This window comes from Canis lupus, chromosome 24 (assembly GCF_048164855.1).
Source record: "Canis lupus baileyi chromosome 24, mCanLup2.hap1, whole genome shotgun sequence".
NCBI lineage: Eukaryota > Metazoa > Chordata > Mammalia > Carnivora > Canidae > Canis > Canis lupus.
The window spans coordinates 26929978-26957179 of NC_132861.1; the positions used below are offsets into that span (position 1 = coordinate 26929978).

General features: G+C 33.6%; 1 protein-coding gene across 7 annotated transcripts in view; it reads right to left on the bottom strand.

The window, feature by feature from the left end:
* Nucleotides 1–27202, bottom strand: part of GLRA3 (glycine receptor alpha 3) — a 207014-nt gene that overhangs the window by 102274 nt on the left and 77538 nt on the right. For all 7 annotated transcript variants that reach the window (XM_072796036.1, XM_072796037.1, XM_072796031.1 and 4 more), the window contains one exon: nucleotides 1313–1536. In XM_072796036.1, coding sequence (XP_072652137.1) covers nucleotides 1313–1536 — 224 coding nt within the window. The remainder of the gene's footprint in view (nucleotides 1–1312; nucleotides 1537–27202) is intronic.

Below are 27202 nucleotides of genomic sequence, written 5' to 3' on the forward strand. Positions count from 1 at the left end.
ATGAAACATCACAAATGTTCCTTTGTAAATTGAATGAGATTTTTTTCTAAAACAACTTTTGTTAACAAGAAACTGTTTACCATTTGAAGATTTTAAAGTTCTATGAGATTTCTAAGAACAACTCACAAAAAAATGAATTTAGTTTGATTAAGTGAACCAGACTATAACAAACAAAAGCTAGGAGCTGAGACACATCCTCTGTTTCATCTGAACTCATACTGAAAAACAAAGATGAAATTCAGAATCATTCCATAACTTTTCTCAAAAATATTCAAAGATACATAAGCAATTCATAATGCATGGCACCATTTTCCAAATCCAGTAAGACTTGATATAAACAATGAAATATCCATAATCTATTCATAAACTATTCATAATGTTTTAAGATAATCATTTTATTTTAGAATATTTTTCAGATGTGACACAAATCAATAAATATATCCTCTCAAGTTATTTATTGAATTTACACCTTTTTGATATTTAGTAAACAAAGTTGAATGAGCTCTAAAGTTCAACAGTCAGGAAATTTCAATATTAGTGTTTATATTTTGGTATTATTGTTATGTTTTGGTACTAGTTTTTAAAAGATACATAGTCTTCTTAGAAAAGCATAATATATAACTAAAATGTAAATGGGATCTTTTCTAAAGAATGACCAAAGAAGCCCAAGGAGAGAAAAAAAATAGAAATACCTGAAAAATAACTTATGGAAAATGAATCCCAGACAAGGAAATTCAAATATTCCTCCACTTACAAATATTTAAAGGAAGTATGCATTCATAAAAATATAATCACAGTGTATGAATCAGGTCTCATTCAATTTGTCTTTAAACTGTCCACCAATTTGGCTGATATTTAGAAACTAAGCCATTTGTTTAAAAAAGTGGATTTTCGGGATCCCTGGGTGGCCAGCGGTTTGGCGCCTGCCTTTGGCCCAGGGCGCGGTCCTGGAGACCTGGGATCGAATCCCACGTCGGGCTCTCGGTGCATGGAGCCTGCTTCTCCCTCTGCCTATGTCCCTGCCTCTCTCTCTCTCTCTGTGACTGTCATAAATAAATAAAAATGTTTAAAAAAAATAAAAAATAAAATAAAAAATAAAAATAAATAAATAAATAAATAAGTGGATTTTCAAAAAATTATTCATACAGTTCCTAGATCTGGAACTTGGGTCTATTATTGGTTATTAGACATATTTGGTAAATGGTATATTATAAGAACTCAGGTGGAACAGTAAAAACACTCAAAAATCTCAAAATACTCATTAAAAAAATCACAGTATTTCACTGAAATCAGGAATTTGTCTGTGACTCACCTTATTGAATAAAGAACATTACCATTCTTGAAAATTCTTAACAATTTATTATCTGTAGTAACTTCATGAAAGTTGGCACCCTTTTCGTTGGCAAAGAACAAATCAGGTTTCCAAATGGAGTCCAACATGGAAGGGTCTAGGTCTAAAGAGTCATCAGGATATTCACTATATGCAAGGCGAGGATCATTCCATTTCTGACGCAGAAAGATATTCACTCTGTAATCCTGTGATAAAAGAAAGGGGGAAATCTGCTTTAAAAAGTTTAGAATTTTACGTGCTATTCTCTGGTGCCTTTGAATTTCAGCAAAAGCCACTGACATCTTTATGCTTTTCATACCCTACAATCCTCACTCATTACTACTGACAAGAATCATTTTAGTTACAAGGCTTTGCCCACATTTTTAGTGATATATATGTCTCTAAAGAAAAGGTCACAGAAGAGTACAATTTTATTATGCTTATATTATGCCATTTCATGAAAATTTCACTTTCCTTGTTTGTCAGAATAAAATGTTGGGTTGCTATTAGTTGAAGTAAAATCTCTTCAGCTTTGCATTTATTTCTAGAACCATTTATCTTAGTAGATATCCAACAGAATCCAGAATGCATTTAATGAAATTTTCTTGAAAGCTATCTATTTTATAAAAGTGATTATATATACTTCTTTACAATGAAAACACATTTCCTCATGTTTAATATAGCATGTCAGTTCCATGAAACAGATGACTTAAAAAAATAAAAGGTGATTTTGAAATAATTAAAGACTAATAAAGGAACATTATTACCAGTAATCCTTTAAGAAGATTTAGCTAAAGAGTTTTCCCAATTAGACTATTCATAGTCAAACTAAAAAGGGAAGAGTCAAGATTTCAATCAAATTCTTGCTCACAATTTCTTGACTAACGTATATAATGACATAGATTCATAGTTGGGTGTACGTGTGGGTTTTGTACATAGTATATGAATATAAGCATTACCTATGACTGTATAAATACAATTTTCCCCTTAGATTTTCAAAATGAGTGAATAAATTAAACATGCAGACTTCATTATAAGCATGAATAAAGTGAATATTTTAGGAAGATTTTATTTCTATGGAAAATACTCAAGGCTGGACATACTCAAAGAAACTGAACAACAATTTTCATCTATTTTTTATTCCTTGAAAACCAAATTACCAGTTAACAGAATATAATGACCAACCAATCACAAAGAATGTTTCCATAGTATCAGGTCTGGTAGACTGCTTCTCTTGCAGGGAGGTCAAATTCAGAGCAGTGAATGTTACAAATCTACATGTTGCCTTGATTACTATTTATGCACTGAGATCCTTATCTTTTTTTTAAAGATTTATTTATTTATTTATGATAGACAGAAAGAGGGGGGCGGAGCAGAGACACAGGCAGAGGGAGAAGCAGGCTCCACGCCAGGAGCCCCATGTGGGACTTGACCCTGGGGCTCCAGGATCGTGCCTTGGGCCAAAGGCAGGCACCAAACTGCTGAGCCACCCAGGGATCCCCAGATCCTTATCTTCTAACTGTAACTGAGATTACATACCAGACAACATTTTTTTTCTGCTTGCTTAGGTGCCCCATGTATCTTCCAAAGTGACAATGGAACAGAGTTCACTTCAGCTTTTTACCACAAAGTTCACGATAATGTGGATATCTCACCAGCCACAAGGATCTGCAGAACCTGTAAATGGGGATGTGTGAACAAGCTTCTACCAGCCAGACAGGTCAGCCTCTCTGAGCCTAGAGTTCAGAATGCCAAGAAGCATAGCTCCGTGGTTGGTGGCCAGTTCTTGCATTCCTTACTGATCTGTGCTGTAGGCCTAACTACCACCAAAGGGATAGATGACTCTCTCTACCTTAACTATAGGAGAAGATGGAAGCAACTCCAGTTATAATGATGCCTGCCAGGAAACATAACTGACAAGTAAGGAATTTCCTTTGGATTGATTCTTAAGATATTATGTATATAATTGAGAACATTCTGCAAGTGTTGACCACTGTGAGGTTGAAATAAAAGTACTTTTAAGCTGCAACATATGTAATAAAATTTGGTTGAACCTCCTTATCCTATGCTATTGGTTTAATGTAAACTTTATAGACAGAATGTCAGATCTTCCAGGAATACTTTTTGCTCCAGGAATGAGCTAAAAAACAAAAACAAAAACAAAAACTACCCAGGTACCTTTCAGTTTCTGTTTCTAAATCATACAAGGCAGAAATCAACTATCACCTGTCACCAAGGCCAAATGTTATCTTATATCCATTGAGCTCTTTCTGTGAATAACGAGAATTATCTTTGCTTACTAACACATTTAGGTCTTTGGTTTAGGGCCAAAGTCCAAAGGAAAAATCAAAAATGACCATATCCTAAAAACCTAGACACTTAGGTTTTAACAGTTCTCACAGTTTGGGTTTTGGTCTGCCTGCAAATGAACATTGTGCTGGGAAGTTTCCCTATTAAACAACCAAATTCAGCATTTTGAAAATAAATTTTTAGAGCTAATTCCTCATAGCCAATGTGTCCCATTTACACTAGGCAACCAATATTATTTGTGAGTCCTGATCATTTGTGAAAATGTGCAAAGAAAAGGGTAAATAAAATGACATAGACAATACCACCTAAAAGAAGTCCTTGTAACTTGATTTGAAATAACTTGCCTATACTAAAAGGCCATGAACTAAAGCAGGAAACAGTTTTGTAAAATAGATAATGGATGTGTATGCAGCACATTACAAAAAATATAAAATAGACTTATTAAAGCCAGTTTAAAATGTAATCATTTCTTGACTATACATAAAATAGAGACTAATATTTTTATTAAAGGAAAGTTCCCTATTCACCTGGGCTATGCTCCTATAAGGGTGAAAATTTAGAAAGGTTATATGTAGTAAAAAAAAAAAAAAAAAAAAAAAGACAATAATAAATGTGAGATAAGATATATGAAAATGAAATAAATAATTATATTTCACATTTCTAAAATCTAGACTTGTATTGAACTCATTCATAAGTCTTATAAGGCAACTGAATTGACTTTTATATGGAATCATAAAATTTTAGGACAGAAACATTTAATGATTCTTTTACCCACAAACTCCTTTTGCAGTAAAGCCTTCAAAAGGTAATCTTATTTTTTCATCATTTTTTCACATTACAAAATAAACTGATTTGTAAGTATATGTTATGCCATATATCATATTGTACAGTAACAGTAATGAAATATAGCTATTATTTCATAATATAGAAAGACTAATTTTGACATTTCAGAAGTCAAAATTTATTGTTATTATTAAAACAGAATGATACATTTTATTCTAATTACTTTAAATTAGTTTTGTAAGACAATATTTTGTTGACAGAGTAAAGTTATATATCATGTTTGGTTTTGAAAGTAAGTATCCAAAAAAAAAAAGTAAATATCCATTACTATGTAGTTTAAGTTCCATCTTTTTGGCACACTGTAAATAATAGACCTTATATTTGAAGTTTTTACATTGTGAGTGCAAAAAATAATAATTCAATTAGCCAACTTTCATAATGATTCTAATACTAGACTCAGAAGTAAGTCTTCTTGGGATCAAATCTCAGCTCTTCAAGTGAGACAGCTTTCCAATCTCCCTATGTCTTGTTTTTTTCTTCTGTAAAATAGGGATAGTATAATAGTACTTCCTTTCATGGGGGTACTGTGAACATTGGATTGATCCACACAAAGCACTTAGAACTACACTCATTAAATATTAGCTTTTAGATCCTCAAAATTAAAATTCATATCAAATGGAAATTTGGTTGTACTTTCTGTTTATAAATTCATTTTTTAAATAATGGAGCATTTTGATATGCCATGTAAGAATTTGGGACAGATAATTGTAATGTTGAACCTGATGAATAATATCTTATGGAAAATTTTCAAGCCAGTATGATAAACTTATTATTAACTTTTTGTAATGACTTTTGCGTTTCAACATTTATGTATTTTTGTATTTCTGGTCTTAATCCAACTGCCCCTCTTCCCCTTCTCACTATAGAATGGGTTTGCTTTATAAAGCCCTTTTCCATAATGGTGAAGATAGTTGCTTATATTTCACTTTGTGCCAGATGTTATACTAGTTGCTTCATGGATTATTCCTCATAGCAAATTCATGAGGTAGGTGTTATTATTTACCCAGGTTTACAGATGTGGACTATGGGACGAAGATAGGCCAAGTAACTTCAACATGATTACAAAGCTAATAGGTGGCAGAGTTGTAATCAAGACCCATCAATTCTGGTTTCAGGGTTTTAAAAGATAGATACATTGCTAGTAGATCACCTACTGCCACATATCACCAGTCATTATTGCTTTGTATGCAAAACAAATGTTTGTAAACTAATGCAAAGATTCTAGGTTTATATGGTTTATGTTTGTAAGGTTTTTTTTTTCTTTTTTGTTTTTTGCAAGGAATTTGGGGGTTTACTGATCAACATGCTTACTGACGGGAAATTATACACCTTATGCCTAAATGTTATCCAGTTAAATCTAATAGATGCCAGGTTGCCATTTCTTCATAATAGGTATCCTGGGGAAAGACCAAATTTAGTAAAAATCACAGCCCAATGTAGCTCCTAAAATGACATAGAATATAATATTCATCTTTAGCTATATAGGGAGTATAGGATTGCTAGAATCTAACTAAAATGACTGATTAAGAAAAAACTATGGAAAAACAATCATCTAATGTTAATAAAAGTTGTTAAGTGCTTCTCATCCCTCTAGTCTATAATCTAGTTAAATTTGAAGTTTCCTAGTGCTTTCAGGTCATTTCCAATCCAGCAGACATCTCCCACTTCTTCCTTTTCTCCCTGCCTTCTTACTTGTTTCTGCCCTGTCCTCTCTTTGCTTCTGTTTCTTTCTGTCTCTGTGTCTGTCTCTCTTTCTCTTCCACCCATTCCCCCACTTCAATACATGTGCACATGCACTGCCTCTGTAGAACTAGCTGCCACATTTCAATACCGGTGATGTATGCAAGTGGTTTTCAACTGTGTCATTACAGAGTAAAGGAAGCAGGTCTCTACAACACTATCACTATTGGTATCTTGATGCCTTTTTCTTTTCTTTTTCTTTTCTTTTCTTTTCTTTTCTTTTCTTTTCTTTTCTTTTCTTTTCTTTTCTTTCTTTCTTTTCTTTTCTTTATCCTACACATTTAATGTAGCTGAAATTATATTGCACATGTCTTTTTACATCTTTCATTTTCATTTAATGAATTTTATGCATTTTCTGGTATTCTTAATTATCATTCTATTATATCAATAGCTATCTGATGCATCTTTCTTTCTTCTTTCTTTCTTCTTTCTTTCTTTCTTTCTTTCTCTCTTTCTTTTAGATTTTTATTTAAATTCCAGTTAGTTAGCATAGGTTGTAATATTAGGTGTACAATATAGTGATTCAACACTTCAATACAACACCCAGTGCTCATCATCAGTGCTCTCCTTAATGCCCATCACCTCCTTCATCCATTTCCCACCTACCTCCCCCATGGTAACCATCAGTTTGTTCTCTGTAGTAAGAGTCTGTTTCTCGTTTTGCTTTTCTCTCTTTATTACCCTCCCTTTTCTCCTTTGCTTTGTTGACACATTTTTTCTTATATAAATAATTTATCATTTGGTTTATTAGGGTCTAGCCCATATGGAATCATGCAACTGGCAAAAAAAATGTGATTTGTTTATTATAATTAGAAATATTTTTGCATCATGTCTCAGTAAATTTAAGCAAAAATTAGGCATATAAAGTATTCTTGAAAATGAACATGCTAGGCATATTTTCAGAAGATAATATTTCTAAAAAAATACTTTATTTATGAAAATAATCATCACAAAATAGCACAAAAATAAATATTATCACCAAGTAGAGTATTTTTTCTAAATAACCTGAATGCCAAATGATTATAAACATTTTCATCTAATATTTTTATAGCAGAAACTATCACTGCCTTTCTTATTTATAAAATGACTTAATAAAAATGGTTTTACAAATTCAACATTTAGGATACTAATCTTTTGAGGTTTTTCAGGTTAAATAATTCAGTTTCAATTATTGTTTTTAAAATTGTTGATGATGTTGATGCTGTTATTAGGAAATGGTATTTAACCTTATTAAACTATTAGAAATTTAATTGAAAGTTATGTGATTTTTAATTTGCTATGAATTTTGCCATGTTACATCATTCTTCAATTACTTCCTGTAAAAGTAGAGTATATATGCTTAATGGCACTTGCATATATTTGAGCACAAGATGGATAATTTATTTTTCCTAAAAATTCAATAGAATTTATTTAAATTAAAAATATTAAAAGACCAATGTTAATCACAAATTTATTTAGATTCATGTGACAAATGTTTGTCATATATTGCCAACCTGGAATTTAGTTAAGTGCTGATGATACAATATTGAGAGATGATCTCTGCTGTCAAATTATTCATTATATTGTGGAAGATAGATTGTAAACAGACAGCTATCTTTCCACATTATAAGTGCTGTGTTGGAGGCACACACAGCATGCTATGGAAACATAAGGTTAAGTATAGCTAATAGGGACAAAGGTGGAAGAATCAGAGAAGGTTTTCTGAGGAAAACCTAATTGGGCTTGGTCTTCAAAAGAAAAAAGAAAAAAAACAGTTACGAGGCAAACATTGGGAACATAATAAAATGTGTCCTGTATTTTGACACAAAATCCATAATCACTGTGTTTTTGTATGATTAATACAGGAATTTGGCTGAATTTTAATATTATAATTTATTTTTTTATTCGCTATCTATTGAGCACCTTCTGTGTAGCAGGCAATGTGTGGAGGGTTATAAAGTTGAATTATGCATAATGCCTGTCACCTCCAGGCGAACAGTCTAGAGGAAAGAGAATGGAACACAACATGAATAAAAGCAGAGGATATGGAAGGAATATATCATGAAAATAAGAACTAAGAACTTTACTGATTTTTACCTGGTGTTAGTCTTCTTTAAAAAAAAATAAAATAGAATGAAGAGTATGAGAAAACAAGACTTGATGGATGAGAAATATAGACATAGATATGAATATAGGTGAAAAACTTATTTATAAAGGACTTATATTTCCAATATAATGGTAGACTAGACACATAGAGGGCCTTTCTCCTGCACATTATTTTCTGGATAAAAGAAAAAAATATATATATATTAAAAATTTGCTGTCTTACAAGAAAATGAAGGTATTCTTAAAGACAAAAATGGTAACAAAAATAAGAGTGAGCAAAAGCTAAAGTGAAAGCAGTGGTGGTAAGTAAATACAAATGCCTAGATTGGTAAATCAAGTTTTAAACCACCACAAGATGGAAAAAGTGAACCTGTGACTAAGGATTCCTTAATTAGACCCTCAAGAATATCATAGATAGTTTATAACTACAAAAATAATTTACTACAGACAAAAGAAAGTAGACATGAGCAGATGGGGACTTCAATGGAAATTCCTCGTCAAAAATACAAGATAAACAGGTAAAATGTATTTAAAGAAATAAAAGAAAAATTCTGCAATTGAAGCTGATCATGACCAAGAATATTTGAAAAATAATAAAATAAAAATACAATTGTTGAAATTAATGACTTAATGGATATGTTAAAGCATACAAGAAATATCTGAATAAAGAATTTGATGGGCACTGAGGGGGGTACTTGATGGAAGAGCACTAGGTGTTATACTATATGTTGGCAAATTGAACTCCAATAATATATATATAATATATATAAGCATATATTTAAATATATATATATATATATATATATATATATATATATATAAAGAATTTGACCAAATTATAGAGCTGGAAAAATGTCCCAGGCATAAATAGTGGGAGAAAAGGAAAGAGAAAATGAATGTTTTTTTTTTTTTTTCTAAAGGGTTAAGAGACTTTCAAGATAAAATAGGAAAGTCTAAAGTAATCTACATCTAACTGAGGTCCCAAAAGGATGAAATATAATAGTGAAAGCCAACAGTCAGAGAAAATGACAATAATTTTGCAGAACAGACAAAAGAAGCCAATCCAAAGATAAAGGGAACTCAAACATCCTGATAACGGCAAATAAAAAAGTCAATATGAAGACATTATGTATGAAAACTGTAGAATATCAAAGGCAAAGAAAATGTGTTTAAAAGAATCATCTTTCTACTGACAAACATCACATTTTATTTACCCATGCATCAAAATAAATGGAGTAATAATACATGCTGCAACCTGGATAAGTCTTGCAAATATTATGCTTAAATAGCCAGTCACAAAAGATCCTGTATTGTAGGATTCCATATAAAATGTCCACATTAGACAAACCTATGGGAACAGAAAGTAAATTAGTAGTTGGAGAGAGATGGGGAAGGACTGCTGAAGTATACATGGTTTCTTTTGGGGCGATAAATGTTCAAAAATGGTTGTGGTGATGGTTATAAAGATCATTTAATTATAGACTTAAAAGGATTAATTGTATGATATGCATATAGTACATATATAATTACCTTTAAAAAATATTTATTTATTTAAGTGGGGTGGGGGAGAGGCAGAGGGAGAGAGAGAGAATCTCCAGATTCCCTTGTTAGCGTGGAACCCAATGTGGGGCTTGATGTCATGACCCATGAGACCCCTGAGCCAAAACCAAGAGTTGGATGATTACCCTACTGAGCCACCAGGTGCCCCTATAATTACTTTTATGGGAAAATATTGAGACTGGTGGCAGACTTGGCATCAATAATGAAACCCAGAATATAGTGGGTTAACATGCTCAAAATATTAAGACAATATTATAGTTAATTTGCTTAGTGTACTCAGTAATAATGTTTCCAAGTTGAAAGTTAAAGTCATTAAAGAAAAATAGTTTTCTCTTGAACATTTATAAAATGGACTTTTAATTAATGCACTTCAGAAGGACAGAATTAAAAAAAAACCCACATAATGCTGTTCTTAAATGCAAACAGAAATGAAGAATAAGAAACTGGTGAACTTTGATATAAATTTGATTAGACTTCCATATAAAAAAATGCTATGAATGCATAATTTATGGGGTTGAAATGAACTGAAATACAGAAAAACCAATATATGCTATGACAGATTACATCAGATATGTAGAAATAAATCTTTAAAACTTTGAAAGACTTCTATCTAGAACATTTTTCTAATTTCTCAAAAACTTAAGTAAATAATTAAATAGGGGGAGATGCCATGATTATGCAAAGAAAGAGTAAGTGTTATAAAGGTAACAATTATTTACAAACTAGTTACTAGAGTCAATGTCATTTTTGTGAAACAAAACACTTTTTGGGGGGAAGAAATTGATGAGCTCATTCCATATAACCTCTATAGAATACCACTGAAGATGTAGGGTAGTCAAGGCACTCTTATAGAACAAGAAAAAAGTAGAAGAACTTCCTGTAATAGGTATTTAAAATGATTATCAAGCTGTAAAACATTATGGTTGGTGCAAAGACAAACTAGCTAATGAGACAAAATGAGGAGTCTAAAAACAATTTTATTTAATACATAAAGGAAGTAGCATTTCAGATTAGTGGTGCACACATGGATTACTTAATAAATGATTTTGCTTATTACAAAATGGGTAAATTCTTTCACAACAATAACACTCAAAAAAGCCAGTTTGGATGAATTAAATGCTCAAATAAGATGGGTTAAAAAAATAGAAAAAAACATAACAGAGTATTATAACCTTGAGGTAGGGCATATTTTTTTTTAAAAGACAATAGTAATGATCATAAAATAAAGATGAACACATTCTATGATGCCAAAGTAAGAAATTCTACTCATTAAAAGGTCCCTTAAGGATAATGAAAAGCCAACCCATACTGGAAGTAGATATTTGCCACACAGGTAAAACTGACAACTCGCTGTTGCCAAACTATAAAGGATCTCATACTAACCATCAAGAAAAAGACAAAAAACTGAGTAGAAAAGTAGTCAAAAGACACATTTCACTGGTAAAGAACACAAATGTCCAAGAAATATGTGAAAAACATTTCAGATTCACTGATAAGCAAAGAAGTGCAAAATTAAGACATTATTAAGATACCATTTATACCCATAGGCTTGTTAAAAATAAAACGTTCAATGATATCAGAATTTGACATGAATTTGGAGAAAAGTGATACCATATACATTACCATTGAAAGTATTAAAAAGCAGAAAAGATTGACATTGTACTGTAAATTAGATTTGTAAATACTCGAGAGACCAATATCTTATTCTAAGTATAATTCTTTTTTTTAAAGAATTTATTTATTTATTCATGAGAGACGAGAGAGAGAGAGAGAGAGAGAGGCAGAGACACAGGCAGAGGGAGAAGCGGGCTCCAAGCAGGGAGCCTGATTCGGGACTTGATTCCAGGACTCCAGGGTCACAGCCTGGGCTGAAGGCAGGCACTAAACCACTGAGCAATCCAGGGATCCCCAGTTCTAAATGTAATTCTTAAAGAAACTCTTGCAGGTGCACACCAGAAGACCTAACACAAAAATATTTATAGTAGGACTGTTAGCTATAGTAAAAAACAAAACAAAACTGGGAACCAACCCAAATATCCATTGGCAGGAAAATGGATAATAAATTATGATATGTCAACAAAATTAGATATTACATAGCAGTGACATGAGTTGATGCTATGATTTACAATAATGAGGATAAATCTTAGCAATGTTAAATTTAGTGAAAACAAAGAAAGTGTCATAAATACGCTATGGCATTTTACCATTGTTTTGGTAAAACTCAAAATCAGACAATCTCTTTCTCTCTCTCTCCATCTATTTATCTGTCAAAACTGTGAGGGCAAACAAGGGAAGAATTAGAAACACAAAATTCATGATTGTGATTACCTAGGTAGATACTTGGGGAATGGGTTTAGGGTGGATTATACAGGTATGTTTAATATTGGTAGTGTTTTTGTTCTGAAGTTAGGTGGTGGTTTCAATAGTTTTTGTTTTATTAAACTATATAACTTGTCACTTATATATATTGCTTATGTAATTATATACCAAAATATTGATATCTGAAGATGAAATGAATCATTGGAAATGCTTATTGGAACTGTCTATTCATTTATGGGAAATACACTACACATTGCAATGTTTTGCCATTGATATACTTTTGGTAATATATATTTTAATTTTAGCACATCTTATTAATATATTTTTATTGAACCTCTTATACGTTGTGGCGGGTGGAGTGATTGCCCAAAGATATACACATCATAATCCCCAGAATGTGCTTCTAATTTAGCAAAAGATATTTTGCAGATGTGATTATGAACCTAGAAATGTAGTTGCCTAGGTGGGGCCAATGCCATTACAAGGATCTTTATAAGTGCAAGAGAAGCAGAGTCAGCATCAGAGTAATGTCATATGTGACTGACGTGGGTTACCATAAAGGAAGAGGGCGATGAGCCAAAGAATATGGGCAGCCTCTAGAAGCTGTACAAGGCAAGGAAATGGATTCACTCCTAGAGGTCCCCAAAGGAGCATAGCTCTGCTGACACCCTGATTTTTGCTCTGTAAAACCCTTTTGTACCTCTAACCTTCAGAATTGTAGCAGAATGCATTGGTGTTGCTAATCCACTAATTTGGTAACACTTTCTTAAAACAGCAATAAAAAGCCCTGACATATATTTCCAGATTGATCTGCATGCATTATCATTCTCATGTTTTGAAGAAGTTTCTAGAACAATGGAATTTTTTTAGCCAATCAACTTAAGAAGATAGGCCATTTCAGGAAAAAAAAAAAAAATCACTGAATTCCTAACCAAATGGAAGAATAATCCAGAATTCTTCATCTTCTCAGGAGTTCTAGTGAGAGACCCTGGATAATTTAAAAATGATCAGAAAATAATATTCCTTTCTCAAATAAATGAAGATAAAGTGCAAACTCCCTCACAATGTCTTGCTGGTTTCATTTTATATGATTTTCTAATTCTGAACTACTGCACACAAAGGTTCCCATGCATCACAAAATGTAGAACACGAATACTCAATGGAGGAATAATTGCTGCTAATGTCATCTCCATAATATTCCCCATGTTGCCTGCACCATCTGCTCTATAAAACCCCACCACAGGGAGGGTGATCATCTGGGGCCACTGATTCTGAAAATAGTGGCCCATTGGGAGAGTGCCTTTCTATTGTCAGTTAGTAAACCAACAGGGAAAAAAGCCATTTTCTAAGAACTGTTTAGAGTCTCAGAAAGGTTATTTAAAATCTCCCCTTGACTTCTTCATTATCCATATGTTTAATTATTCTCTAGAAAAGGGTAGAATTGTTTGAGAATTATGAAAACATGTTTTAAGCAACCCTAATTATGTAATGATTCTGGAAGCGTAAAGTTAAGAATTCCCAGGAATTAGACTCAAAAACATGTAGTTGACAGAATAAAACAAAACCAATCCCTATTTTTTTCACAATTGGAGGGTTTTTTTTCTTGTAATGATAGTATTTAAAGGAAATATTAGTTATTGTCATTTAACAGAATCGATCATAAGCATGTGGAGTCCATGAAATAACACCTGTCCCATTCAGTGAACTCTGATTTATCTTAGTCTCTTCAAACTGCTATAACAAAATACCATAAACTGGGTGGCTTATAAACAATGAACATTTATTTTTCAGTTTTGGAAGCTGGAAGTCTGAGATCAGGGTAGCAACATAGGGACCAGGGTTCTCTTCCAGGTTGTGGATTTCTCATTATATCTTCACATGGGGAAGGGGGGTGCGGGGGTGCTGGGCGGCTCTAGGATATCTGTATAAGATCACTAATCCCATTCTTGGGGGTTCCTTCATGATTTACAGACTTTTCCAAGTCCTACCTACTACCTTAATCAGGATTAGGATTTCAGTATACAAATCTTGGAAGGACATAAATGTTCAGACAAAATGACAAAATTGAAAACTAAACCACTGGCAAAACCAAGAAAGAGCTATATTCCACGGCCCAGTGTTTCACACTCCAAGGTAAGAACTTCTGGGGAGGTAAACTTAGTCCATGGGAACATTCTTGCAGAAGTTGATAGACATTTAGTCCACCTAATATTCATTCAGTTTGGACATGCTTGGTTTAAGAGGTAAAGATCTGGAATGAGCCAGAACTTCCAATGGCTGCTTCCTTTCAATGAAAACCAGTAACCTATGTTCCTCTCTGGTAGTAAGGTAACAAATTATTCTGTTTTAATATGCTCATAGCAGTGTTATTTAACTAGGGACATCCTTCTGATTCCAGCACTCGCTTGCATTCCTATTCAATTCCCCTTTGTCTGCAAATTGTATGCCCAGTCCTCAACCTTCTCACAGCCAGGTAGAATGCATTCTTTCCTACACAGCAATCTGCCAACAAATCTAAAAAACAAAAGACAAAAAAAAAAAAAAAAAAAAGCCAAAAAACCCAAACTGGCACAATCTTATTTCCCTCCAAATCAGTGTCTAAACCTCAGTTTACTCCATTTGGTATTATACAAAGTAGGAACAGGAAGCTTGTATGTTTCTCCTGGTTTAAGCAACAAAGACATGGAAATTCTGTGACTGCTACTTCCACTCATGACAGAAAATTTTTATCAAAATTTATATACAAAATAGTACATGCTCACCTGTTTGACTTTATTTCTACTTAATGTTACTCTCATAATCTGTATATTCAAATGAACATAACCATTTACACATAGTGCTTACCAATTTGCAATGTGACATAGCACTTACTAATTTACAATTTGTATATTTAATGACATGTGGGCAGTGATCTGCTTATGATTATTTGTTTTTGGAACTTCCATTAAATAATTGGTGCTCCAGGGGCAGCTGGGTGGCTCAGTCTCTTAAGCCTCTGACTCTTGATTTTGGCTCAGGTCAAGATCTCAGGGTTGTACTCCATGCTTGGAATTCTTTTTCCCTCTTCTTCTCCCTCCCCTATTCTCTTTCTCTCTCTCTGAAATGAATAAATGAAATTGTATATTTATAATAAATAAATAAATAAATAAATAAATAAATTTGTTTCAATATTGGAATATATGACTTGGATCATAAAAGGATAAAAGCCTTTTTGACAGTCAACTATTATTTGGTCTTTAGGACCCCCTACCATCAGTCAACAATATAAAAGCTCTTTAAATCAAACAAGAAATTCTGAGAACTCATTAACAGGAAGAAAACTTTACTGAGGACAGCTAAGAGATACTCCACACTAAAAGGTGGATAGTAAAAAAATAAAAAATTAAAAAATTTAAAAAAAAATAAATAAATAAAAGGTGGATAGTAGTGCTCTAAAATAATGCTTTTTTGAAGATCTTTTACCTAGTATGTTTCCATGAATGTCTGATGTAAACTATATTTTATTATATGTGGTTTTTTTCTTTAAACTGTCATCAGATATATACATATAACGTCCACCATTAGTGGCATTTAGTACATTCACAATATTTTGTAACCATCACTAGTATCTACTTTCCAGATGATTTTCATCACTTCAAAGGAAAATCCTGTGCTTATTGGGCAGTCACTTGTTTCCAGTTTAAATATATTTAGATTTTTAGTTATACACTTACATATTTCTAAAATTTAATCTATTATTTTGGGATTATTCTCACACTTCCCTTCATAGTTTTAATTAACTATTAATACTTAGCAATATGATTTTTGGAAAAAGACATGACTTAATAAAACAAAAACAAAACAAAGGAATAGCTATTATTGGCAAAAGATTTTTGTTTTATTTTTTTACATTTGTCTTCAGTTAGAAAATTGGTCTTATAAATCAATGATTTCAATAAATATTTTCAATATTTTCAAGTTGTTCTCCACATTAAGGTTTGTTATCACAATTTTACATTTTAATTGATATTTAAAAATTCAGTGCTTTTCCTGAAAAATCCCTATGTCTTTTGGGAATCTTTCAGTTCATTAGGGCTTATGTTATATATGATTTTCTATGAAGTGAGAAAGGGTAAATATTAACAGAAGTTAACTTTAGAAAAAGATTTTGTGAGTTATATATTCTATGTTTCAGATGCAATTAAATTTTATTTGGATTGATTCCCTTCTGAGAAATCCAGATACTTCTTATCTAGCTGTTTGTTGATGCGAGGAGAGGCCAAAGAGCTGTGTGGAGGTTATTAACTGCACTTTAGAGCTATAGGGGAATTAATTCTTTTAGGAACAATTATTGAATATTATAGTAATGCTGCCCCTGTCCCTCTGGCCAATCTAGTATTTCTTTAAGCTTTAGCAGTCATTCTTAGCCTGTGTGATTGATTCACTAACTGTTCTTTGTATACCTGTAGATCATATATTCTTACCAAGAAAGAACAGAGCACGTCTGTACATCATGAAACAGGAACTAGATGTCTTTGGATAACTCCCTTGCACAAGCTCCAAGCATCCAAGATAACACCTGTAGCTGGTACCATTGAGTCTGCATGTAATCAAGAAAATGTTTATGAACCAATATACACCCTTTACTGTATGACTGCCTTAAACTCCTGTAGAAACCCCTGAGCCAAGCAGAAACCTCGGAGTTGGCCTTTGGACAAGAGTCCACCTTCTTCCAGGGTGACCAGCCTCTTGAGCAAAACTCATATTCCTTTCCATTCAAAACTCATCTCTTGAGTACTGGTTTGTTGAACAATGGGCAGCCCAACTTGGGTGTCAGTAACAAATTTTGTCAAGCCAGACTGGAGGCAATAATACTGTGGCATCCAGTTCCCCTGGGAACCTCAAGGCAGCCCAGGCTGGTAATTTGGACGGCCACAGGAGTTTAACAGATGGGTATTAGTTGGTCTCATGGAGGGAATCTGGGGGATCTGTCCCTGCAGCTGCCAAGACTATTTTTGTCTCAGGAAAACTCCCTGCTGATTCTCCATTGATGCTAGCTGCCGATTTCACTTTTAGGTTTGATTATAAAGGAAAGGAGCATTTGGGGAAGGTGACCAGCTTCTGGACTGGGTAAACCTATCAGAGTGCATATCTATCCCAGTGTGTCATCTGTGAAGCAACTGCATGCATTCTCTTGTTTGTGCTTTTCTCATTAGAAAGGTTTGACTTTTGGCAGAAACTAAAAGGGACTTGAATAATGGTTACTGGATTTGGAATTTGAAACAGCTCTGTTTTGGTATAGGTGGGGGTTGTGTGGTCTTGTGCCTAATTTGTGTGTAATAAGAGGGTACACTTCTTTGCCACCAAGTAGCCCACCGGGCTGAATCCTCAATCCATAGAAGGAAAGTGGCCAGGAACCTATAAATATATATATATATATATATTTATATATATATATATATTATATTTATTTATATATATATATATCGTAACACACCTTGTCATGCAGACTAGACTCAGAGGAAAGATGGTCACAAAATGGTTCTCTTGAATATCTTCCTTCCTTTGGATTGCTTCAAAACATGGAGTTTCTGTTTGGCTCTCATATCTTGTCTAGGGAGCCATTTGGTTTAGTTAGTGGAACTCTGACTTTTTGGGAAGTAACCAGAAACTAGGAAGCCATTTGGTTTAGTCGGTAAAGCCCCCAACCTTTGGGGGGAAAGTGAATGCCAACAGAAGTGCTCTGAGCTTCATGTAGTCATGGTTTTGTTTCTTCTGTTCCCAAATAAAGTCCATTAGGACATGTTTTCAATAAATCGTGCAGAGGACTAAAAAGAAATCAGAAAAACGAAACAAAACAAACACATAACACAACACCTAGTTTGCAACAGGGACAGGCAGGTGACAGAGAACTGGCTGCACCCTCGAGCCTCTGCCTCTTCTTCCTCCTATTGCACCACCATAGGCCAGACTCACATACCAGACTCCGAGACCCTTTTCGGTACCTTAGGCACCATTCACTCCTGTTCTTCCTATCCTCACTGTCAGGGAATGAAAAGCACCTCAAACTGTGAGGCTGCCTTCTAAAGAGGTCCAAACTGAAGCATCTGCCAAAGCAACAAGAAATGGGAGTTGGGGGGCGGGTGGCAGAGGTTCCCTTGGGACTTAAATGGCCCACTTCAGATCTCCCCACAGGAGAGATCTGGTAAAAAATTGACAGTGTGGAACAAACTGATGGAATTTTAATGGACTCAGGTGCAATGTATTCAGTATTGAAGCTAGTTTAAGTGTATTGAATTAAAACAGACACATTTTTAGAGTTATCCACATTAAATATTATCTCAGTGCTTGGGGTTCATGCAAGGAGGTTGCCTGAAGGGGTCTGGTTCCTGTTTCGTGATGTACAGATGTGCTCTGTTCTTTCTAGGAAAGAATGCAGGATCTACAGATATGTGAAGAAAGGTGAATTAATCACATGGGCTAAGGGTAATTACTAAAGCTTAAAGACTACTAGGTTGGCTGGAGGGGGCAGAGGTGGCTTTGATGCTCTTCTGTCAATTTCATTATTCTGTATCTATGGGATTAGGGCAAAGGACTGTCTTCTGTGTAATTACCTCCTGCTGACTGGAGGCTATGTAAGGGATTTTAGAGTGGAAGATTTTCAGAGAGTGGGAGACTCTGGTTTCTTGCACAAGAATCATAATCATCTTCCTCCATTCAGTCAGTCCCATGTTACTAATTCTTGTACATTTGAAGACAGCTTTTCCATTATTTCTGGAAATTCTTACCCAAGTTAGTTTTATGGTCTTAAAGATCAGAAACCTATACGGTCAAGTCCTTTTCAGCAACCTCCTTAAAGACTTAACACATTTGCAAGAGCATCAGAACAATAACTGTAAATGGCAAATAACCAAAAATGGACATGACTAAAGATCTTGTGAGAGTTCATTATAGTGCAGTTGACAAGGAAAACTAGTTTTTTTTTGACACCAAACATTTCAATAATTAGAATGTCAAATGCTGGCCTTAAGCTAGGATCTCTTAAAACTTCAGGAATTTATGTATTTTCTAGAACAGCTAAAGCATTTACCCATAAAATACCACCTAAAGTTTATCATCATTTGTTTTACAATGCTTCCCAAGAATTGGGACGTACCAAATAAACAAGCTTAAGTAGTCAAAAAGATTGTTTAAGATTATTAAGTAGTCAAAATCCTTCGTTTAGGGTTTCAGTGTTGGGAAATTGTTAAAAAACCTCAGCAAGTTTTAAAGTACATGCTGAAGTAGGATTACAGGTCATTACAAAACTTAATATTTAATTATTCATTTAAGCAAGGTGACAATAAGAGATTTTACACAAGTTATGACAATCATTAGCAAAATTAAACTCCTTTAATATTGAGATGTTTTAGTTTCCTTAAATAATCAAACACCTGAAAAAAAAAATCAAAGACCTGATAAAGGCAAATCAGAAACTTTGGTTCTTTGGGCAAGAATAAACACCTTTGTTTACAATTTCTTATCAAGTGAAAGCCAACAACCCAAGAAACCTTTGTCTTTTTAAAAGAGAGTAAAGCAAAATTTCAGTCTTACATAGCAGTGTAGCTCTATAATCCATTCATTTCAATCTGAGTTAGTCCTGACCGCACACAAAATTATTTTCCAAAGCTTTTCCTTCTCAAACGTTCTACAACTTATTATTTCATTCAGATTTTATTCTAAACGTTCTCTCTCTAAATGACTAGTCTCATTTCAGAACAAATCTATATCCTTTTGCCTCAACAAAAATGAATTCTCCTTTCTTATGCCTTTCTTGCATATCTCCTACTTTCCTACATACTCAGTTACCTTCCTATTATTTCTGTCAGATTTAAATATATTTAGCAGAATTTTAACTCTAGAAAATTCAGTCTTGAGAAAACATCAAATTGTAATCAATTGTGAACTGTTACACCAGAATTCTTTAGATGAGAAATTCATGAATACATTTCATAATTTCTAGGAATATGAGCTTTTCCACAGTATAGTCTTTTAATAAATCATAAAGCACATTTACCCACAGACCAAGTAGACCAAGTATCCTCAGTTTCTCTGTAATAAGAAGCCAAAGTGGACAAACCTATGTTCAGTAATCAATGCTTTACTATTCTATCTCATTTGGAAAAGACCTACCTATCCAATGAATTTAGTCCATTGATCATTTAACCTAGCAAAACTGTAAAGTTCCATATTATCAGTGATTTTGAAAGCTATCTTAGGAATTTGCATGATAAATATTTCTTCATTCCCTCACTGGTGTCTGAGTCTAAATGTGTATTTTGCAGGCAGTATGTGTATGAGTCTTGTATTTTTTATTCATTCTTAATACCGTATGTCTTTTGATTGGAGTGTTTAGTACATTTTCATTCAGAGTGACTATTGGTAGGCATGTATTTAGTGTCATTTTATTACTCGTTTTGTCATTGTTTCTGGAGATTTTCTTCTGTTCCCTTCCTGTGTCACTTTGGTCTTTCCTTTACACTCAGTCCCCTTTCTTTCAGGGCTGGTTTAGTGGTCATGAACTCCTTTTTGTTTTTTGTTTTTCTGGTAAACTCTTTATCTCTTCTTCTGTTCTGAATGATGGACTTGCTGGATAGAGTATTCTTGGCTAAAGATTTTTCCCTTTCAACACTTTGAATATATCATGCCACTCCTTCTGACTTGCCAAGTTTCTGTTGAGAAATCTGCACTAGATGGATGAGTCTTCCCTTGTAAGCTTAGGACTTCTTTTGGTGCTTATGTTTTTTTCTTTATCACTATATTTTGCAAATTTAATTAAAATATGTCTTGGTATTGACCTGCTTTTGTTGATTTTGATGGGAGTTATTTGTGTCTACTGCATCACGGTGTCTGTTTCCTTCTCCAGATTATAAAGTTTTCAGTTATGATTTCCTCAAATACATGTTCTGCCTCCTTTTCTCTCCTTTTTCTTTGACTTTATAATACAAATGTTCTTACTTTTGATGGAGTCATCAAGTTCCTTAAATCTATCTTTGTGTTCCATAATTTGTCTTTCTCTCTCTTGTTCAGCTTTATTATTTTCCATTATTTTGTCTTCTATATCACACATTTGTTTTTCTGATTTTTCAGCCTTACATTCATTGCATGAATCTTGTTTCCAATCTAAGTTATTGCATTTTTCATTTCCACCTGATTCTTTTTTAACTTTTTTTAAAAAGGATTTTATTTATTCATGAGAGACACACACAGAGAGAGAGGCAAAAACATAGGCAGAAGGAGAAGCAGGCTCCCTGTGGAGAACCCAATGTGGAAGTTGATCCCAGGACTCTGGGATCATGATCTGAGCCAAAGGCAGACACTCAACCACTAAGCCACTCAAGGGCCCCTCTTTTTAAACTCTTTTATCTCTGTGGTAAATATCATCATAATAAAGGAGGCAATACAACAAGAAAATCTAACAATTGTAAATATTTATGCGCCCAACCTTGGAGCATACAAATATATAATATGACTAATAACAAACATAAAGGAACTAATTGCTAATAATAAAATAACAGTAGGAGACTCTAATACTCTTTTACATCAATGGATAGATCATATAAACAGAAAATCAACCACAAAACAATAGCTTTGAATAACACACTGGACCAAATGGACTTAGACATATTCAGAACACTCCATCCTAAAGCAGCAGAATACACATTCTTTTCAAGTGTACACAGGGCATTCTCCAGAGTAAAACACATACTAGGTCACAAACCAGTACTCAAAAAATACCAAAAAATGAGGTTATACCACGCATATTTTCTGACCACAATGCTATGAAACTTGAAGGTCAACCACAAGAAGAAATTTGGGAAGACCATAGATCCATGAAAGTTAAACAACTGGCTACTATCTACAGTAGCCAAATTATGGAAAGAGCCCAAATGTCCATTGACTTATGAATGGGTAAATAAATGTGATATATATATATATATATAAACATCAAATATATATATATCAAATATATATATTTCATACACAATGAAATCTCACTCACACATCAAAAAAATGAAATTTTTCCATTTGTAATGATGTGGTGGAGCTAGAGAGTATTATGCTGTGTGAAATAAGTCTGTCAGAGAAAAACAAATATATATGATTTTACTCATATAATTTAAGAAACAAAACAAATAATTATAGGGGAAGAAAAAGAGAGGCAAACCAAGAAATAGACTCTTAATTATAGAGAACAAACTGATAGCTACTATAGTGGAGGTAGGTAGAGGGATGGGTTAAATAGGTGATGGGGATTAAGAAGTGCACTTGTTATGAGCACTAGATGTTGTATAGAAGTGTTGAATCATGGAATTGTACACATGTAACTAATATTAAACTGCATGTTAATTAACTGGAATTTAAATAAAAATTTTTTAAAAAAAGAAAGAAATGTTACAGACCAGTGTATTTCCATTACTGATCAACTGCCCTAAACTCCTTTAAAAATCCCTGGGCCAAGCAGAAACTTTGGAGTTGGCCTTTGGACAAGAGTCCACCTTCTCTGTGGGTGGCCAGCCTTCTGAATAAAGTTCATATTCCTTTCCAGTCAAAACTCATGTCCTGAGTGTTGGCTTTTTGAGTGATGGGCAGCCAATCTTGGGTTTCAGCAACAGCAGCCTCATTTAGGATACTTTTAAGGGAATAGATGAAATATTTGCTTCTTCTACATGAATTGAAATAACCACTTAAAACATCCAAAATTGGGACACCTAAGAATTTCAGTCGGTCAAGCATCTAAGTTTTGGTTTGGATCAGGTCATGATCTTGAGGTTGTAGGATCAAGCTTTTTTGGGCTCTGTGCTGAGTGTGGAGTCTGCTTCAGCTCTCTTTCCCTCTCTTTCTCCCTCACTCTTTCCCTCTCTCTTTTTTTTCTCTTTCCCTCTCAAATAAATAAATGAAATCTTTTTTAAAAAACATAATTTTCTCTTAAAGCAATCACCTAATAATATATGTACAACCCATCAAAAATAGTTCAAAGAAAATATAATCAATAATTAGGTATTTTGTTTGGTAGACTACATCACACACATTTTAATATTTCTACATTTCTAGATGTTTGAAATTTTGCTTACATCCTCAAAAATATTTGGGTATAGGATATAACCTTAAGCAAAAGAAAAATAGCCAAATTTCCATGAGTTTTCACTTTTCATAAAATATTTGACAATCTGAAAGTATGCTCTTTTTATGAATTTGTTAACTTGAGGAGATCATATTTTATCAAATGCAAATTCTAGAGTAGGTTTAGCACAGTGTATTTGCTAAGAGTTTCAAAAGTACTTAAAAATGATTATTTTATTTCCACATTATAGTTTTGTTTTGGCCCATTTCTGAATCTATTGGTATATTATTTTCTCTATGAAATTAGCTTGCTATTTATACTCAAGTACTTTCGTGGCAGGAAAATTATTGTTTTTATTTCAGGAGGTTGAAAAAGTTGCCTCATAAATTTTCTGAGCTAGATTAAAAGGTTTCTAAGAATCTTGAGAGCATTCTCCCACAGCGTCTTGATTCCCAGTCCAAAGTAGGGAAACCTAGGAACCCCACAAAAGTAGTAAGAAAATTCAATGAGTAGAAGTACCATCAGCCTCTATTAAAATGGATAAGTACAGTTCGAAGTGCAGACAGCTTCAAAAATTCTCAAATTTCTATTGGCAGGATGTGGAATGAATGTCTATTTAGCAGCAAACATGGTTCATTTTTTATAGCAAAGAAAGATGACTCAGAAAGCAAAACCAGGAGCCCAAATTGTGAAGTCAAAATCCACAAAGAATCATTTGCAGGGAATAGAGCTGGGTTCCAATCATGTGACTAGAAGAAAGTGCTTGCCTAGACTTAAGAACTGCTATGGGGATTCCTGGGTGGCTCAGCACTTTAGTGCCTGCCTTTGGCCCGGGGCATGATCCTGGAGCACCAGGATCGAGTCCCACATCCGGCTCCCTGCATGGAACCTGCTTCTCCCTCTGCCTGTGTCTCTGCCTCTGTGTGTGTGTGTGTGTGTGTGTGTGTGTGTGTGTGTGTGTGTGACTAATGAATAAATAAATAAAATCTTAAAAAAAAAAAAAAAACTGCCATGAACCAGTGACTAAAGGAGAGTGGTACTCCCCAGCCCTCCCCTACCTTTGAATGAGAGTGTCTATTTCAGTTACCCTATTCCCGTAGCACCTTTGCATGTTGACTAGATGAAATGGAGAACTTCCTCTTGAATCCTTGATCTTTTGATAAAGAGGAAACAGAATCAAGATTGGCCCTTGAGGAGCCTAAAATTTACCCTTGGACCTTATTTAGATGGCAGCATCCCAGACCTTAGGACAATGTCATAATGGGACAAGGAAGTTGGGGTTTTTAGGAAGGCGTGTGTATATTTTACATGTTGGAAGAATGTGAATAATTGTCACTAGAAGGAAGATTGCCTCAGATTAAAGACGGCCAAGAAGCCTTACAGTTTTTACCCTGTCTTTTGAAACTCTGGGGCAAGCCAGATACTTGACTTATACTCCAGATACCCCTAATAAGCCATGTGAGGTGAGCCACATGCAGGTCCTTTTTAATTTTTTTTTAATTCAGAGAGAACTTACAAATACAGTTTTAACAACTGTGCATATTATCAGAATGCAGAACAGATCCTTTACCCACAAGTGTTCCCTTATGCTACCCTTTATAATTAAGCCATTCTGCACCTAACCCTTTAAAACCAGTGACCTAGTCTTCATCCCTGTCATTTTGCTTTTTTTAGAAGGTTATAGAAATGGAATCATACAATATTTAATTTTTTGAGTCTGGCTCTTTAACTTAGTGTAAGTTTTTGCATGTATCAGTTTATTGTTTTCAGTTGCTGAGTAGAATTCCATTGTATGGACAAACCACAGCATTTATTTGCCCACTAATGGACTTTTGGTGTGTTTCCAGTATTTTGTGATTATTGAAAATTTTTCTGTAAGCATTTGTGCACTGTTTTTTTTAATAATAAATTTATTTTTTATTGGTGTTCAATTTGCCAACATACAGAATAACACCCAGTGCTCATCCCGTCAAGTGCCCCCCTCAGTGCCCACCACCAAGTCACCCCCACCCCCCACCCTCCTCCCCTTCCACCACCCCTAGTTCGTTTCCCAGAGTTAGGAGTCTCTCATGTTCTGTCTCCCTTTCTGATATTTCCCACCCATTTCTTCTCCCTTCCCCTCTATTCCCTTTCACTATTATTTATATTCCCCAAATGAATGAGACCATATAATGGTTGTCCTTCTCCGACTGACTTATTTCACTCAGCATAATACCCTCCAGTTTCATCCACATGGAAGCAAATGGTGGGTACTAGTCGTTTCTAATGGCTGAGTAATATTCCATTGTATACATAGAACACATCTTCTTTATCCATTCATCTGTCGATGGACTCCGAAGCTCCTTCCACAGTTTGGCTATTGTGGACATTGCTGCTAGAAATATCGGGGTGCAGGTTGTGCACTGGTTTTTAAATGAACATGAGTTCTTGTCTCTTCAGTCTCACCTAGGAGTAGGATTACTGGCTCATATGCTAAGATATATTTACATTTAAAAGAAAATAAACTGTTTTCTAGATTGGCTGTGTAATTTGCACTCTCACCAATAATACTTGAGATTTACAGCTGTTTCTGTATCCTTACCAATACTTGGTATTCTTGACTTACCTAAAATTTAATTTTAGCTATTCTAATATGTGTGTACTGGTAACTCATTGTAATTTTAATTTGAATTTTGCTAATGACTAATTATGTTAAACAGATTTTTGTGAGCATATTTGCAAATTATACAAATATGAATAAATATATATTATAAATAAATATATATTACATTTATTTAGTGAAGCATCTGTATAAATCATTTTCCCATTAAAATATTTTTCTTAACCATTTTGAGGATTCTTTATATATTTTAAGGTATGTGACCTTTGCCAGATATGAGATTTGCAAACATTTTCTCCACAGCATATAGATTGTCTTCTCCTTCTATTAACAGCATCTTTTACAGAAGTTTTTCATTATGATAAAGTTCACTTTATCAACTTATTTTATAATTTGTGTTTTTGGTTTTATATCTAAGAACTCTGCCTAACCTAAGGTCACCAAAATTTTCTCTCATGTTTTTGTTTTCTTCTAAATGTTTCAGAATATTAGGTTTAATATTTAGGATTATGATTCATCATGGGTTAATTTTTGTATAATGTATGAGTTGCGTTGAAGATAATTGTTTTTATTTTGTATAGTTGACGAATTGCTCTACCACTATTTGTTGAAAAGTCTATACTTTCTTATTGAGTTGCCTGTACAGCTTTTTCAAAACTCTCAGTCATGTATGTGGGGGTCCATTTCTAGGCTCTATTCTATGTCATTGATCTATGTTACTTGCCTTCACTAATACCTGATTCTCTTGACTCATGTCACTCACTATAAGTGAGTTTTAATACTGAGTGATGCAAGTAGTCTAACTTGGTTCATTCTTTTCAAAATTATATTGTCAATTTAAATTTCATTTCTTTATGGATTTGAGAATTAGCTTCTTACACTTGAAAAAATTCCTGTTAGTATTTTAGTTGAAATTGCATTAAAACCATAGATCAGTTTGAAGAGAACTGACATCTAAACCATGTGTTGAGACTTCTGATTTATACACAATGCACATCTATTTCTCTGATTTCTTTTATCAGCATTTTATAGTTTTCAGTCAGCCCATAGATCCAGTATATGTTTTGTTAGATGTACATAATTATTGCACTTTATTTGAAAAATCTATTTCTGTACTAACGTGGGACAAAATTGAGTATGCTTATGATTTTATATTTTCTTAATTTGGAGAAACAAGTAAGTAAATTTTAAGTACAGACAATATATTTGACAAGTTGTGCTGTGAAACTATTTCTCAAATAAAGGCATTAAATGTATATAAGTACAACATCTAAGTATATTTGGGCTGAAATATTTATGCATTTTAATTCAAAGAAATTATAAATTGGAAATA